Raw genomic sequence first — 15,336 nt, forward strand, 5'->3', positions numbered from 1 at the left:
GAAAGCATCAGCACACAACAGAAATAAGTATGGAAAAATTAGACCCCAAATCAACCCCCATTTCTTTTATGAAATCGACATAAATAACAGAGTTGAGAAAGCATCAACACACAGCAGAAATAAGTATAGAAAAATTAAATCTCCAAATCAACCCCCACTTCTTCTTTGAAATCGACATTAATAACAGAGTCGAGAAAACATCAGTACACAACTGAATAAGTATGGAAAAATTAGATCCCAAATCAAATTCCTCTCATCCAGTTAACATGGCCTTAAATTTCACCATTCACCTTCAAAGAAAAGTACAATCCATCACATGATGTATCCAACTCTCATAGAAGCCCATTGTTGACAATACCCATTTTGGAAATTACACACGTCGTGCAATAAGTTTGATTTGAAATTTCCAATTTCTAAAATAAAAGAAAGAAATAAAAAACCGTCTTTCTCTCTTCGGCTTCTTTATTCTGGTTCACACCTCAATGGTCCGCCCTATATAACTCACCACTCCACCGTCTCTACGCCTCTACCCACCTTCTCTCTTCTTTCTCTCTCTTAAATTTTACAGTCGTTCTTTTGTAAAATCAACAATTTTGGGTCTTTTTGATTTTACCCCCATTTTGGGGTTTTCTGCAGGAATCATCAATTCATCATCTTCAGGTAGTTTTTTTCTCAAGAATCTTTAATTCGTTCATGTTATTATTGATGAATTTTGATCTGGTATTGTCAATTTGTTGTTTGATTGTGTCAATTTGGTCGATTGAATTGGAATTATGATTTTAGGGTTTCTGATTTGAATTTTGTTAATTGGGTATTTGGGTGTGTTGGAATTACATAAAGATTGAATTTTTAGGGTTTGGGAGCTTCTTGATTTCTTATTTTTGAAAAAAGATTGCATCTTTTTCTTGATAAAAATATATAATTTTTTTAATTATTTTGTAAGAGGGGTGTAAGAAGTGAAGTGGAATTTGAAGCTTAAATTCATGCAATTACTGTGCTTAATTTTGGAAGCATGCTGAAAAATGATGATTAATTAGGGTAATTTGAGGGGTTTCACATGTTTTTGATGTTTGTGAAAGGAGCTAAAACAAACTAAGTGTATGTGGTTTTAGTTGATCTGATATCTAATTAGTGTTTTTACATGCTTTAAGGGTTGTTAGGCCGCAGCGTTTCATATGCGACTCAAATTGTTTGTAGCATGAGCGCAAGGGTTTCGAGGGTTATTCCTCCCAAAAGTACTGGCCGCAACTCTCAACGTAGTAGAATGGTATTAAATGTTGATCTCAATGTGACACCTTCTGATAATCTCTGTGATGTTGGCACATCGAGCCATGCACCACCGGTTGATCAGCAAGTTCAAACTGGGCAACAGTTGTCTGCACCACAAGTTGTAGTGCCAATTGACGTGGATTCGTTTGATGACGATGTTGTTTTATGCTCTCCAAGGGCCTTTGCGGAGGTAGATTGTTTTCCTTTTCGTTGCTTAATTATAGTTGAGGTATCCTTCACAATTGGCGTGTTTAACTATTGAGTTTGAATGGTTGTGTTTTAATCTAATTTTCTTACTGCAGGCCAAAAATAATTCAAGGAGGAATCAAACTAGAAGTAATGTTGTTGTTGACATTGATCAGGGTAAGGGATTTCTCTTCATCATTACAGTTAAGGCTTATATTAGGTTATGGAATAATCCCTTTTCTTTCACTTTCCTGTGGATCATGATTTTTCTTTATTTTGAGTTTAAAATAGAGTTTTTTTTTTTTTTTTTTTTTTTTTTTATCTTGGACTTGCTTTATTTTAAGTGTGTAATGAGTTGTACTGTTGTTGAAAATGTGTGGTGCAATGATTACAAACCTTAGGTTTTGTTTGTTTTGTAGTTAGATTATACATCTTGATCTTGCTGTTGAAAAATGTGTTGTGCAAATTATTTTCATTTTGAGTCATTAATAGAGTATACTTATCTTTCACAAACTTAGGTCTTGTTATGTCTCCTTATCAAGTTGCCTAATACTTTGCTGTGAAACTTTTGGTTTAGAGTTAGGGGAAAGACTTTCCAGGATTATTAAAAGGCTGAGAGTCTTGACACTTTGATATCTGAAGTGGGTGAATTGTGGATTTAATGATCAAAATGATTGTTACTTTTTAAATATTGGTGCATACAAAAGATGAAGGATATCTGGAGTGATTGTTTTGTGGTGCAGACTTTTTTTTGAAAGTTCTTAATGATAGGTGAGAAGAATGGGGGAGAAAAGAGGTGCATAGCATACATTGCAGCCTCTTTATACTTATGGAGAATGCTGGCTACTCTAAGGATACTGTGTTATGCCTTTGACGAGTTTATGAACTAAAACATGTTGTACATTGAAGAACCCTAGCTATTAATCACATTGCCCTTTATCCTTTTTTCATATTTTTTTGTAAGACTTATCTAACACAAATTAATTTTTAATTTTTTATATACTACCTCCGTTTCATATTATTTGAAACGATTTTGACATAAAGTAGAGAGGAAAAATGTCTAATCGTTGCAAATAATATTTGCGGAGGTATTATAAATAGTGTGCCTCACCTACAAGGCACGGGTCTTTGCCTTGCGCCTAGGGTCCAACGACTTTTGCGCCTTGCGCCTTTTTAACTAAGCTTATATTTAAACATATCAGTTTTAATGATGCACGCTACTGTACTTATATATAAACCATAGAGGCTAATCATGAGGTAGTCAGGTTTCAGTAGGATCATATTGAATAGAATTCGTGGAACTTTAAAAGTGAAGGTGATGGTTTTGGGATCTGTTAGTCTCTGAATAAAATCTGGCACACTTTGTTGGGCACTATTAGTATAGTAGATGGTTTGCAGGTTCTGTTTTTGCTTAAATGAATGTACATGGTAAAGTTTATGGATTTTGTTTTGCGTTTCCAAATGTGTTTTATCTGATACATGTGTTATCGATTAGTTTTATTTTCCTTTCTTTTACCAGACTGCAATGGACTTATTTTTGCTGTATGTTTTGTTTTTTGGAATAGAATCTTCAAGCAGAGTTGCTGCTAATAACCGTAACAAGCGACAACGAGGCTCAGCAAACCCACCTGTCATCAATTGTGAATCATATGTTATTCCGGAAAGGCGCGGCAATGGCGTGGTAATTATCATATATTGCGAGTCTATTTTCTCTTTAGTATGTGTTTTCCTGTGCTCTAGCCGGCTATTCTTGTTTCTCATTTTAGTTTGATCAAGTAACCAAACTTAATAAATTGCAAGGTTTACAAAGTAAGAGGGTAATCTCTTTATTTCCTTAATTAAGTTTTAATGGGCACAATTGCAAAGGCTTTGTATGTACTTTTTATAATTTTTACATTTGGTTATATTTTTAATGAGCTGCTAGTGTACCTACCAAATTTTACTTGGTTTAGTAAGGAAAGTTTGGGTTCTGTCTATTTAGGGTCGTGTAATATGGCTTGTTTCTCTTGGACGAGTGTAAAATATGATGGATTGATTTGATTTTGTTTAATATATTGCTCATCTTAGCTTGGGATGTTGGCCTAGAATTATCCCAATAGCGGAATTGTGTTTTCATGGCTTTTAAAAAATTTTCCTGATCAGTTTGAATAATTATTATCGTGATTCCTAGCGTAGCTGCTTCAGTACAGTGAAATATGGAAATTATTTTTGCCTTTTACAACGCTCTTGAGCCTAGATATGGATCTGCGGTAATTACTCTCCATTTTGATCTGTACTTTTGCCTGTTTTTGGAAAGTAGCAGGTTATGATACTTTATTGTCAAGGTGAAATATGTTAGCTGTCTTCAGTTGTTGTGGATTCACTTGCTTCAATCGTTGTGTTTCATCGTCTCGCATTCATAATGTCATTGCTATTTGATTAATGGTTTTGGCTGCTTTATACATGGATGGTTATTTCAGGTTTTGGAATTGTAATAGGTAGTGATAATCTGTGATGTTTGGATAGGTTTTAGGCATTTATTATTTAATTAGCTGATTGCCATTGCCTTGATATTCTTTGCTTTCTTGATGTTAGTGTGGAAATGGTAAGAGTTGTCAAGCGCAAACAAGAAGCATGGTTGCACCACCACCACCACCACCTCCTCCTCCTCCTCCACCTGAGCCCACATTCAGTTGTCCTGTTTGCATAAGTCCATTGGTTGAAGAGGTGACAACAAAGTGTGGTCACATTTTCTGCAGGGCATGCATTAAGAAATCAATATCTTCTCAGGGGAAGTGTCCTACCTGCAGGAGAAAGGTGACAATGAAAGATGTAATCAGGATCTACCTACCTACTACTAGATAAATTTGAGGTTTGTTTCTGCTTCTATTATTGGCATTACCAATCTCTCTGCTACCTGTTCATTTTATCAGTGCATACCTTGAATGTATCTGTTAAATGATAGTCATCTGATCTAATCATCACAATTTTTTGGGCCCTACATCATTGATTTGGTTGTGCCTTGTCTTTTTGTCATTAATCATGTGTCTTATCTGCAATACGCCCTTGAAGCTACACAACTTGTTCTATTTATTTTTGGACATAGGTTGCAGCTTGACTTCATGAACTCACATGAAGTTGACACTGGCCGAGTTTAATGCTTTTGATTTATGGGGCCTGTACTTTCTCTTAGGTGACATCCCAATCTTTTTTCTATTTTCATTTGTGCTCTGGATTGTATTGCATTGACCACCAGATTAAGCTTAAGGATCTGGATGATAGGTAAAGTCGTAAACTGGAAAGAATTAGTCCTGAATTGGTGGATTTTGAACATAGGCGCGGTTTTGAGAGCCCTACTTAAAATAATGAGTCTTCATGCCACCTCCTCCTTCTCAAACCCCAAAAAAAACATGTAGCCCTACTTAAAAAAGCAAAAAGCAGTCTTCCTCTCTAGTCTGTTGTTATTATGAAGCCCTAGCTGGTCTCCTCCTCCTTTAGGCAATGCTTTTGTTTTTATTGATGTGATTTTACTCGCAACCAACCTTTGTTTAATTGGGGGTTTTAGATAACATTACTGTATGCTGTTGGGGTAAGGTGGTGACTTGGTATCCTCTCATCCTAGGTGTGTTTCGTTGGATTTTTTTTTTTTTTTTTTTTTTTAATTAACCGTCTTTGCTGAGGTGTTTGTATAGCATGCTGAAATCCTTTTTTGGTTAAAGTGTTTTTGAAAAATATGAAATGGACTTGATAAAGAGGATTGAATTGTTTTTGTCTGGTTTATGGTTTGAACTATTTTATATGGTCTAAATTTGGTGACAAAATGTTTTTAAATCATCATGCCATACCACATACCCCACCTGGACTTGTATTGCTTCCAACACAAATCCTGTTGTCTGCCTTTGTCTCTCTTCTTACCTTCTTATTGCAATGCAAGTATTGTAATCCAGCCTTTGTTCTGGTGTGGATGTATGGGCTTTTAACAACCAATGGTGTAGGACAGCTAGGGGTGGTCGTGAGCTGAAATCTTGGGGTTGGAGACTGCTGAGAATCACCCCCTTGGTCTAGTGCCATTGAGATCATTTTGCTTTGTTTATACTGGTATCTAAGGGTTTGTCCCTGTCAAAAAAAAATAAATTCTAAAGGGTTTGTGTGTGTGTGTTGGGTAGTGGTAGACTGGTAGTGGTGGAGGGAAGTGGCAGGATATTGAACAAATTGTTTGATTTCCTTATTGGTTTTAACCAAATGACAGTTACAACATCGGTGGCATAGATTGTGTTATTGTGAATTTGTGGTGGTGCTTGGTGCCAAGGAGTTTTTGTGGTTGCTTGCTTGCATGTGCTGTATAAAATTGTTCTTGGCTGTGCATGATGGTGATGGTTATGGCTTCCTTCTGTTGATTGATTATCAGTAGTATTTATTAGACCTTTTTTATTACATATTTTTCTTTGATATATTAGATTGTTCTGTTTGTTGCTATGCTGTTTAAGTAGACATATCAAATTACAGAGTTTATTTTTTGTTTTGTGGTTATTTATGCAAGTATTATTTAATTTGATTTGTTCTATTTAAAGACTTGTGTGACGGTGATTTTGTATTGGACAAAGCTGGTTGGATTGAAATAATGTGATGTATTTTTTGTTTTGTTCCTCAATGATGGAATATCTTCATTTAATACAAATTCAGTAGGTTTCTAAGGCATATTTGTTTCTCTCCTTTTCACGGGCTGCTTGTATCTTTTATTGGATTTTGTTGCTTTTATTCAATGAACCTCCTCTTGCCCGGAAGATTGAAAACCTTTTTGTGTGGAAACTGTTGTAATTGTAATTTGTGATGTAAATGACATTCATTTTGAACACCAAATCCTTTGTTTAAACCTGTTATGCTAATAAAAGCTACGCCATATCTGGAAATTTGAACAAAAAAAACTCACTGAATTTTTGGTCATTCGTATTTTTCAACAGATTCCTATCTATTCATTTCAAGGTAGGAAATTCCTGATGTCTTTTGATGCTGGTGGAGGTTAGAAAGAAGTCATTGATCTTCAGCAAATTGTTAATTAAGCCTTCAATTTATAAAAAAAAGGACTAAAAGGTTGGGGAGTATCCCCATTTGCCAATATCCGGGAGTTTGTAAAGTGATGTCCGTTGTATTGGTGGAACTTTTGATGCCCTAATTTAGGTTTTTCTTTCTTCTTTCTTTTAGCATTAGCCGTCGGGGCTTCAAGGTTACCAAATCCCATTGGGTCATATTATTCAAATGTCGTGGTTGTTGACCTTTGATAGAGATACTATCATTGATATTGTTGGCAATATAGATTAGACAAGCTTATCAAAATGATTTGTAAACATTCAATATTATAAATTATTAGATGGATTGGTTTTGGTTAAAATATTTGATGCCATATTGGCAACAATGTTCTGCATCTTTTGCCAATTGTATTCGATTACAGGAAAAAATTGTTTCAGCTTTTTTAGCTGATAAGTTGTTAAGACTCATTGCCCCTTTTAAAGGGTCAGTATTCTTGTGGCTCGAGATTTCAGTATTGTACTCTGATAATTTCTCCTACAGTTGCGAAGGGTAGCGGTTCTATATACCCAAGGATTTGGTTGTTGAAGAGCTCCTTAACATGCTATTCTGTATTAATTTGTATTGTCTGTTCCTAGCGCAGCTGCGCAGTGTAACCTTGCTTTTCCGAATAGATTAGAGTTATATTTCCAAATAAAATTATGAGAAAAAAGTTTGGTAAGAATTTAAGATGCAACCCTTTACCCTTGTATATTTTAAAGGCATAAACAACAGGAACCTTATAATAATTCATGATTTTTTTTGTTTAGAGCATGAAAACAACAGTGACATTGCAAACTTCACCAAACAGGTAAAAGACTTTATTCATAGTTCATACATATACTTCTTCGGATCATGGAGCTGCTGCTACTGCTTCAGCATTCAGATTACCCTTGTACAGGCTTCCTTCGAAACCATGGAAGAAACCAAATCTGCCAAATGGACCAAAGAGAAATCCAGGCTTACCAAGGGGAAAGACGCCAAGGAATGGGTGCCCCAACAAACCAAGTCCTTGAGGCTGATAGGCTTTGTCCACTGGCACGTCTCTTCCAGACACGGAACCAGTAAGGACTGTCCCGAGGACCAGGACTAAAACCAGCAATGTTTCTGGCAGTTTCATCATGATTTTTTCTTCTCACTCTTTCTTTAGATATTGCTCTTTTTTATGATATAAACGTGCAATGAAGAATTGGTACATATACACGAGTGACAGAAATTGAAACCGGTATATGAAGTATTGTTGTTTAATGTACTCTGCACTGACAAGATGGTAAGAAATGGGGGTGGTTCTTATTTTGGTTAAAAATTTGGTAGAATTATTACTAGAATTTTACACAAGGTGAGTATAATCTCCACTTTACAGAAAAAGACAATATATTGCTTTCTGTTTTAGTATGTGTTAGTTGTTCAATTATATGCATTTCTGCTTCTTCGCCAACTTGGGAAAAGTTGGCTCTACCCTTGAGTAATTTGTATCAAAGCAATTTATTGGCAGTATTTTACCATTATTCTGGGTTAATTCTGAAACTAGATCATTAAGCTGAGCTAATGCAATACACAGTTCATTGATATGAAGCACAGTGAAGATAGAATGTTCGAGGCTAATCAAAATCTTCGTTGTCGTTGCTTTTTCCTTTGTGGTTTATCAGAAAAACCACGGCTGCAAAGTTATGAAGTATAGAGTATTAAGTATCCGCAACTATGCTGGCAAAGGAAACTCATGTTTATAACCAAATTCCCAATTGATGAAGAAAACAGTACTATAAATTGCACCAAATAGGCAAATACTACATACAAATTTAATTGGGCCGGCAGAGGGCTAGTGTTCTTCCTGATTCTACGACGAAATCAAAATACTTTTTTATCAAGTGCAAAAAGAACGCAAAATAATATAAATGCAAAATCAACCTCAATAACTAGGGTATACTGAAAATAAACATGAAAAGAAGCAAGAAAAGAATGATCATTGTCTCTGAGGCTTCCTTCTCCATTCAGTGCGTCCTCGGTTGATTTCGGACCCATCAGCAGATAATCTCAACAGATGCAAGAACTGAACACTATCATTTTCGTCTTTAGTTGATGTGGGAGCTCCATTTGTTCCATTCTGTAATATGGATTCATTTAATTTTATTGGTTCGGCACTTGTGAGAGAATCTACAACATCATTACGCTGACACTCTCGTCTATAGTCCAAGGTGATGCTTCGCAACTCATGAGTGTCCACGAGTTCTTCAGGGGTACTCTGCCAAAAGATACACGATGTTAATTGCAAATAATTAGACCATATTGTTTTTACACAAGTACACACCCACTGACCTGATGGGGAGAGCATAGAAAATATTCAATTAAATATAAAGTTTAGTGTACTCATGATGGCTAAAAACGTGACAACTAGATGAACTTATTCCAAATGGATGAATGTTCACACATATCTTTTTGGTAAACAGAAAGCCACCTATGATGGAAAACAAAAGTCTGCAAGGAACTCGCAATAAAAAGGACCTCAACTCACCTCCAGAGTCCATCCAATGTAGGTGACATTATTTACATGGTGGTTCATGTCCAGATCACCTCTTCTGGGCTGTATAATATTCAACACACAAAAAGTTTCATGTTAGTTAGAATAGAGAAATTCAAGCAAAAAAAAAAAAAAAAAAAAGGTCACGTTTGTAAGTTGTTTATGCTCAACAATTTAACAATCTTACCACCAGCCCTTGTTTTGAATATTGAGCAGGATCTTCCAGCTTTGATATTTTCTTCAAGCTATTGTTGTTTGGCTCAGGAAATGCTAATCTACAGATGTCAATAAAAAAAAGCTATCATTAGAATGAGGCATCACCTTATATTTTTCAAATTCTAGACAACCACCTTGCATAGTCCACCTAGAGGGACATTATAGAGGATCAACTGAGGAATCCAAGCAAAAGATTTAATTGCTGGGTGAAGGGAAAAGCACATTAGCTAGCTTAGTTGGTAAAGTCAGGAGTGGTGGGTGACTTCCTAAGATTAGGGATCAAATCCCATCTACATCATTGCTCTTTGCGGATCCCTATTGATCAAAAGCAAAAAAGTTTCTGGATGAATAGAATTTTGTTTTCTGGTGAAAGAAAGGGATCTTAACAGGGCTAAACACTAATGAGGCAATCTATGTGAACCTGTAAGAAGCCTTACATACGACATTATATAACATGTAGTATTAATACTGGAATCCCAGGGCCCAGAAATCCAGAACAAGGTGTAAGAAAGCAAAAGTAGGCAATCAAATGATAAATCAAGTCATATTTTAGTTGGAACTCTAGGAGGTTCTTGAAAAAGGATGGTGACAAAAATTATCCGTAAAATAAACACTTGAGAGAAAAGTATAACATAGCAGCCCAAGGAAGACTCATAAAAGTCTAAGCTTTGCTACAGAAATCCTACTTTTATCTTTGAGGCAAAGGAAGAGGATGAATTGCTCAAAAAATTGAGAAAGTGTGTTGTGCTGTAATGCCTGTAATTGCTCTATGACTCTATCTAAACCTAATGATGACAAGGAAGAAGATTCAGTTAAAAGATTAAAATAGTCCACAGCCAAGATAAAATACACCAGTGTATTCTGATCATTCAAGATGTTTGTGTATTTATTTATTTTTCGGAAAGAGGGGAACTAAGGAATGGTTGCAAAAATCCTCCTAAACTCTCATTGCTGTTTATGCTAGCCTAAAGGAGTACACAAAGGTTGCTCACCAAAACTAATGCAAAATATCTCATCAAAAGTGTACATGGAATTTCTATGTCACTACAAAAAGCAATGCATGCAGATAAAATTGTATGAAAAGATAACAGGCTATCCTTTGAAGATATCAGGTGTATGCAAGGTAGAGAAACACTGAAACTTACAAAAAGATAAAGGAAATTCATCTCCAATTGGAGCAGATGCCAAGCAGAACTTTGAGGCATACAAAGTGTATTGTCCTAAAGATTTTATTTGTCCACTACGAATCTACAATGAAGTTTGCCTTTATTGGTGATTACATCACCCAAAATTAAGTATCCAAGTATACAAGTAAAATACAATAAATAATGAGGATTCCCATTCCTCTCAGCTACTGTCCACTCTACTGGAACTGTTACACATATTCCCTAAGAATATATTCCTCTAGCCTTAGACTCAAACAATGAAACCACCAGAAAGCAAAGAAGTTGAGCACAAGAGGTGCAAGACCATGTAAATTTGCAAGGTCCAATTGTATACTATCTGGTTGTCACATAGATATAGTGAGATCTTATACACAACCATGACATGCATATACATGGTCCAATTGAGCACTTATCCATCTTTCATAACTTTGCATTTGTTTCATTTGCACTTATCTACAGTATATTGTCGTTCATTAATGATTGATCCAAACCAAATCTAGTTTTTAATAAAAACCCACATTAGAAAACAGCCAGAGTTTCATTGCCAAAGAATTATCACATCATGATTGTTCTAAACGCTTGGAAATAGATTAAACAAGTGATAATTGAAAGAATGAAGGCTTATTAGACACTTAAATTCATACCTACATACCAAGATTCATATAATGAAAGGGTTCAAAAATGTGATAATGAGCAGTAAACCAGCTAATAAACGACAAATGCAGGATGACAAAAAGGGAAGCATGGTTAAGACTACAACTAAGATACATCAGAATATATGGCAGTCTTCAGTCTTCTATCGCACACTAAAAATGCACACGCAGATATATTAAAGGGCTCACCGAAGCTCTTTTGGGCAATATATCAAATATTCCTCGCCAATTTGAGGAGTAACTCTCTCCAACCTTCTTGTATCCATGTTCATCATCACCCACTTACTGCAATAAGAAAAGAAACTGGTAAGCAGCCATCTTCAACAAAAACCAATACAAGTTTTAGGCTTTTTTAAATTGCACCAAAGATAATGGGTTTATTATTCATCAGTAAGAGGCCACTTCTCTTTTTATTTATTTATGGGTAGGACCGCGGGGGGGGGGGGGGGGGGGGGGGGGGGAAGAGTTGACCATACGAAAGCCTTTACAATTGCCTATATGGCCAGACAACATTCCTATCACATTGGAAATTTAAAAAAAAAAAAAAAAATTCTTACACAGTTCCCACCTTCCACTGTTGTAAATAATGAACATAAATCTAATACGTCCACAGGTCTTCTGAATCAAATTGTGCTTTAGTGTCATCTAATTCAACATTGAAGAAAGGCCAATTCCATAACGTCTAAAATAAATTTTTCAATAAACTTTTTCAACAAAGACAGGAAATATACATCTAGCAAATTTTGTAAGGGTAAATCCTTATGTAATTTAAACCTGTACACTGTACAATACACATTTTATTAAGACACCAATCACACAAACATTACCTACAACGAATGAGAGAAATGAGAAGAAATAGGTCTGATGACGGGAAATTACCTAGTAGCTCTTCCAATAACTTCACCATTTGCATAGTCCTTAAGAATGAAATCACGCCTCGTCCCAATTTTTCCTTCAGCTTGGCACCACGTCTCTATCTCAACTACATCACTCCTGCACCACATATAAGACATGTCAATGAATAACATGACCTGGAAAACCTCAACATCGGTAGAAAAAGTAAACATACCAAGCTGGATATCGGTATATCTCAATGTGCATGCGGGCAGTCACCCATATGAGATGAAGCTTTCTCATGGTAGGGGTTGTTGCAAATCCATCAGTTGAGAATCCAACACTTTGTGCATGGTTGCACCCCACTTCCTACATCACAAAGACCCCTTCTAACATTATAAGGGAACAGAATACAGTGTGTATTCATAAAGCAAATCCTGTAAGAGAAAAAATCTCTTAACAGCACTTTAATTACAATAGTTGTTTTTCAAATTGATACCAATATCATGCATCTATGCATAGTAGAAGATATCGGAAAATGACAAAGAAGAATCAGTTCATGGAAATTGCATAAAGAATTACCAGCACAGTGTTACACATATAACACAGATCAAAGAATAATCAAAGACGTGATCAAATGAGTCTTAGTTCAAAATTTGGCATTTACGAAGTACAAATTATCAATGGTTCAAGTTCAGTATCTCTTGAACTACGGGTAACAACGATCTTTGTCATATGTTCCTTGAAAAATAAAATGTCTAAGCTATTGGTGTAACAGTCAGAAGTCATTTTATGCTTCTTGGACCATAATCACAATCACAGCCATGATCCCATTGTTTTATGTAGAAGACTACTCCTTCAAATGATCATTGACAAGACCAAAAAGTAAAACGTTAAACTTCCTTGCAAATGACATCACTATCAAGAATCAACTGGGCAAGCATACATTAGAAACTTTTAATCAAGCTTATTTTAACTGATGTCACCAAAATTCCAGCAAAACTTTCATTTAAAAATCTCCTCTAAAGGATAAACTGCCAAATTCAAGTCCTCAAGGCTCAAATCAAACACATTAAACAGCCTTACATCAAGATCATAAACTAAGAAGGTTGTTCCATAAGATATAAAAATCTTAAATATGAGAGAATTCTAACATCAATGAATCCTGAATGATACCCAAACAACAAATAACTGACTAATTCATACTCCATATCGCTGAAACTTGTTAATCCAAATTCAGCAATTACCACAAAGAATTTTAACAGCCCAATAATCCAATTTTACCAATAAACATGTAAAAAGCCAAAAGTTAGACAAACTCATTGATCTAATTTCTCAACTACAGCTCATAAACCAAAACTTCATCAAATCCAGCAATCCAAAATTCAGCATTTTACCACTCAAAAACTTGATCAAACCCATTATGCAAAATTTATCAATTATCCATGGACCAACCAAAACCAATTATGCTTCATTATTCCAAATTCACCACTCAAAAGCCAAAATTAACTAAAGTACCAAACCCATAATTACAATTCACCAGATTACTACTCTAAACCAAAATTTATAAAGCTTATTTTACCAAATTCACCACTCAAAAGCCAAATTTAATCAAACCTAAGATTCTAAATTCACCAGATTGCTACTCGTGAACCAAATTTTTTTTACCAAATCCATTAATCCATATTAGCTGATTTAACACTCAGTAACCAAATGTCCAAATTTAATCTAACACATTAATCAAAATTCACCAAATTACTACTCAAAATGCAAACTTTCATAAAACTAATAATTCTAATTTCACCATTTAACACTGATAAACCAACACTTAATCAAACCCATTAATCCAAATTCAAAAATCAAAACATAATCTTCACCCACAATTAGAATCTCATTAATTGACACTCATAAACCAGAATTACACCAAACCCATTAATCCAAATTCACCAATTAATCAAACCCATAATACAAAATTCGCCAAATTACAACTCAAAACCCCAAACTAAATCATACCCATAATGCAATATCCACTATTAACCACTCAAAATCAAACAAAAAAACAAAAATTTCCAACAAGTTAAAAGGAGAAATTACCTGTAAAAGATTAGCAATAGTTTCAACAGTAGCAGTCTTATTAATCCCAACTTCATAACTCCTCACAATAAAATTCTCCTTATAAGACAACCCATCTTCAGTCAAGCTTCCTAACCGGAGCCGGTCAGCCAACCCGATCGAACCCGACCCGTTTTCAGTTTGGGTAAGCCCATTGTTACTCGTCGTTGAAACAGAAACAGACAGATCAGGGCGTTTCGAGCACGGAAAAGAAACGTTTCGGCGACGATTCAAGTTAGGGAGGATTTTGGGAGAACCCCAGAAACTGCATTGAGTAAAAGATTGAATTTTATCACTTACTACATTGCATGATGAATTCAACATCGTGATTTATGATCTTTGATTTTGATTTTCAGTGATTTTTCTCTGTTTCTATTTGTGAACAAATTGTATAATTTTCGTGGGTTTTAGACTGAGTTCGATAACATCGAAGAAGGGTTTTTTATTTTATTTTATTTTTTTGGCTCTGAAATTTAACTTTTACAATTGGGACGATGGAGTCACTACAACTGTGCAACTGAATTAAAAATAAATTAAAAAAGATGCAGGTGAGAAAAGTCTACTTGTTTCCCATAAAATTAGGAGCAGACTTTTTGGTTTTTTTAGATTTACACATGTGATCGATATTAATAACAGTAAATTTTTTATGGTAAATGGTAAATTTATTTTTAACTCCGTTTTGGGGATGAAAAATAAAATCAATTTTAACTCTTTGGAGTGGTAGTCCACCTTTTAAGTCACCCATTCACCCAAAACGAGTTTTTGCTAATTCTAAATATTTTTTACAGCAAAAAATAGTTGTCAACAAATCGATGCATTTTTGTTACCCAAAACAAGTTTTTGCTAATTCTAAATATTTTTTGACGTGTAAATCGATACAAAAATGACCTCTAAAACCTTAACCGAATATTTTTTGACGCATAAATCGATGAAAAAGTTTAATCGGGTTGCAATTTTCAATCGCAATTTTTTTTTTTTAATTTGCTGCAATTTGCAAAAAAACAATCTTTAAACGGTTGCAATTGACAAATTTTCCTTTTAACTTTAGACAAATACTTCGCAATACATATGCTATTAAGTCCAAAATAAGCGGCTATATATTCACTATTAATAAATTACAATAATATGTAAAACAAAATCTTGTGAATTAAACATTTAAATGAGCCTTAATTAATAAGTACTTCCTCTGTTTTTTTTTTACTTGACCTGTTTCTTTTATCACGCTTGCCAATGCAAAACTTTAACGATCAATTACTTAAATTCTCCATAAGTAAAAATTATAAAAGTTATATATTATGATAGTACTTATTAAGACGAATCCAAAAAATCATACATGGAT

At 34.8% G+C, this 15,336-nt stretch overlaps 2 protein-coding genes across 3 annotated transcripts; one reads left to right on the top strand and one right to left on the bottom strand.

The window, feature by feature from the left end:
• The first annotated feature begins 422 nt into the window (after positions 1-422).
• LOC145624211 (uncharacterized) lies at positions 423-6,823 on the top strand. Of its 2 annotated transcripts, none has more exons than XM_081677211.1 (6): positions 423-660; positions 1,161-1,459; positions 1,572-1,632; positions 3,021-3,136; positions 4,030-4,306; positions 6,396-6,823. In XM_081677211.1, exons 2-5 carry the CDS (start codon positions 1,199-1,201, stop codon positions 4,297-4,299), a joined length of 708 nt encoding a protein of 235 aa, XP_081533337.1. In that variant the 5' UTR covers positions 423-660; positions 1,161-1,198; the 3' UTR covers positions 4,300-4,306; positions 6,396-6,823. The 2 variants fall into 2 exon arrangements, with proteins under 2 accessions (XP_081533337.1, XP_081533335.1); XM_081677209.1 differs by having other exon boundaries at positions 424-660; positions 1,152-1,459.
• Positions 6,824-8,240: 1,417 nt separating this feature from the next.
• LOC145616993 (oleoyl-acyl carrier protein thioesterase 1, chloroplastic-like) lies at positions 8,241-14,523 on the bottom strand. The gene is made up of 7 exons (XM_081671705.1): positions 13,980-14,523; positions 12,121-12,254; positions 11,931-12,044; positions 11,241-11,336; positions 9,204-9,291; positions 9,011-9,079; positions 8,241-8,740 (listed from the first exon to the last, which is right to left on the bottom strand). Exons 1-7 carry the CDS (start codon positions 14,319-14,321, stop codon positions 8,462-8,464), a joined length of 1,122 nt encoding a protein of 373 aa, XP_081527831.1. The 5' UTR covers positions 14,322-14,523; the 3' UTR covers positions 8,241-8,461.
• Positions 14,524-15,336: the final 813 nt, after the last annotated feature.

Source organism: Chenopodium album, chromosome 3, assembly GCF_948465745.1.
Source record: "Chenopodium album chromosome 3, dcCheAlbu1.1, whole genome shotgun sequence".
In the NCBI taxonomy this organism is placed as follows: domain Eukaryota; kingdom Viridiplantae; phylum Streptophyta; class Magnoliopsida; order Caryophyllales; family Amaranthaceae; genus Chenopodium; species Chenopodium album.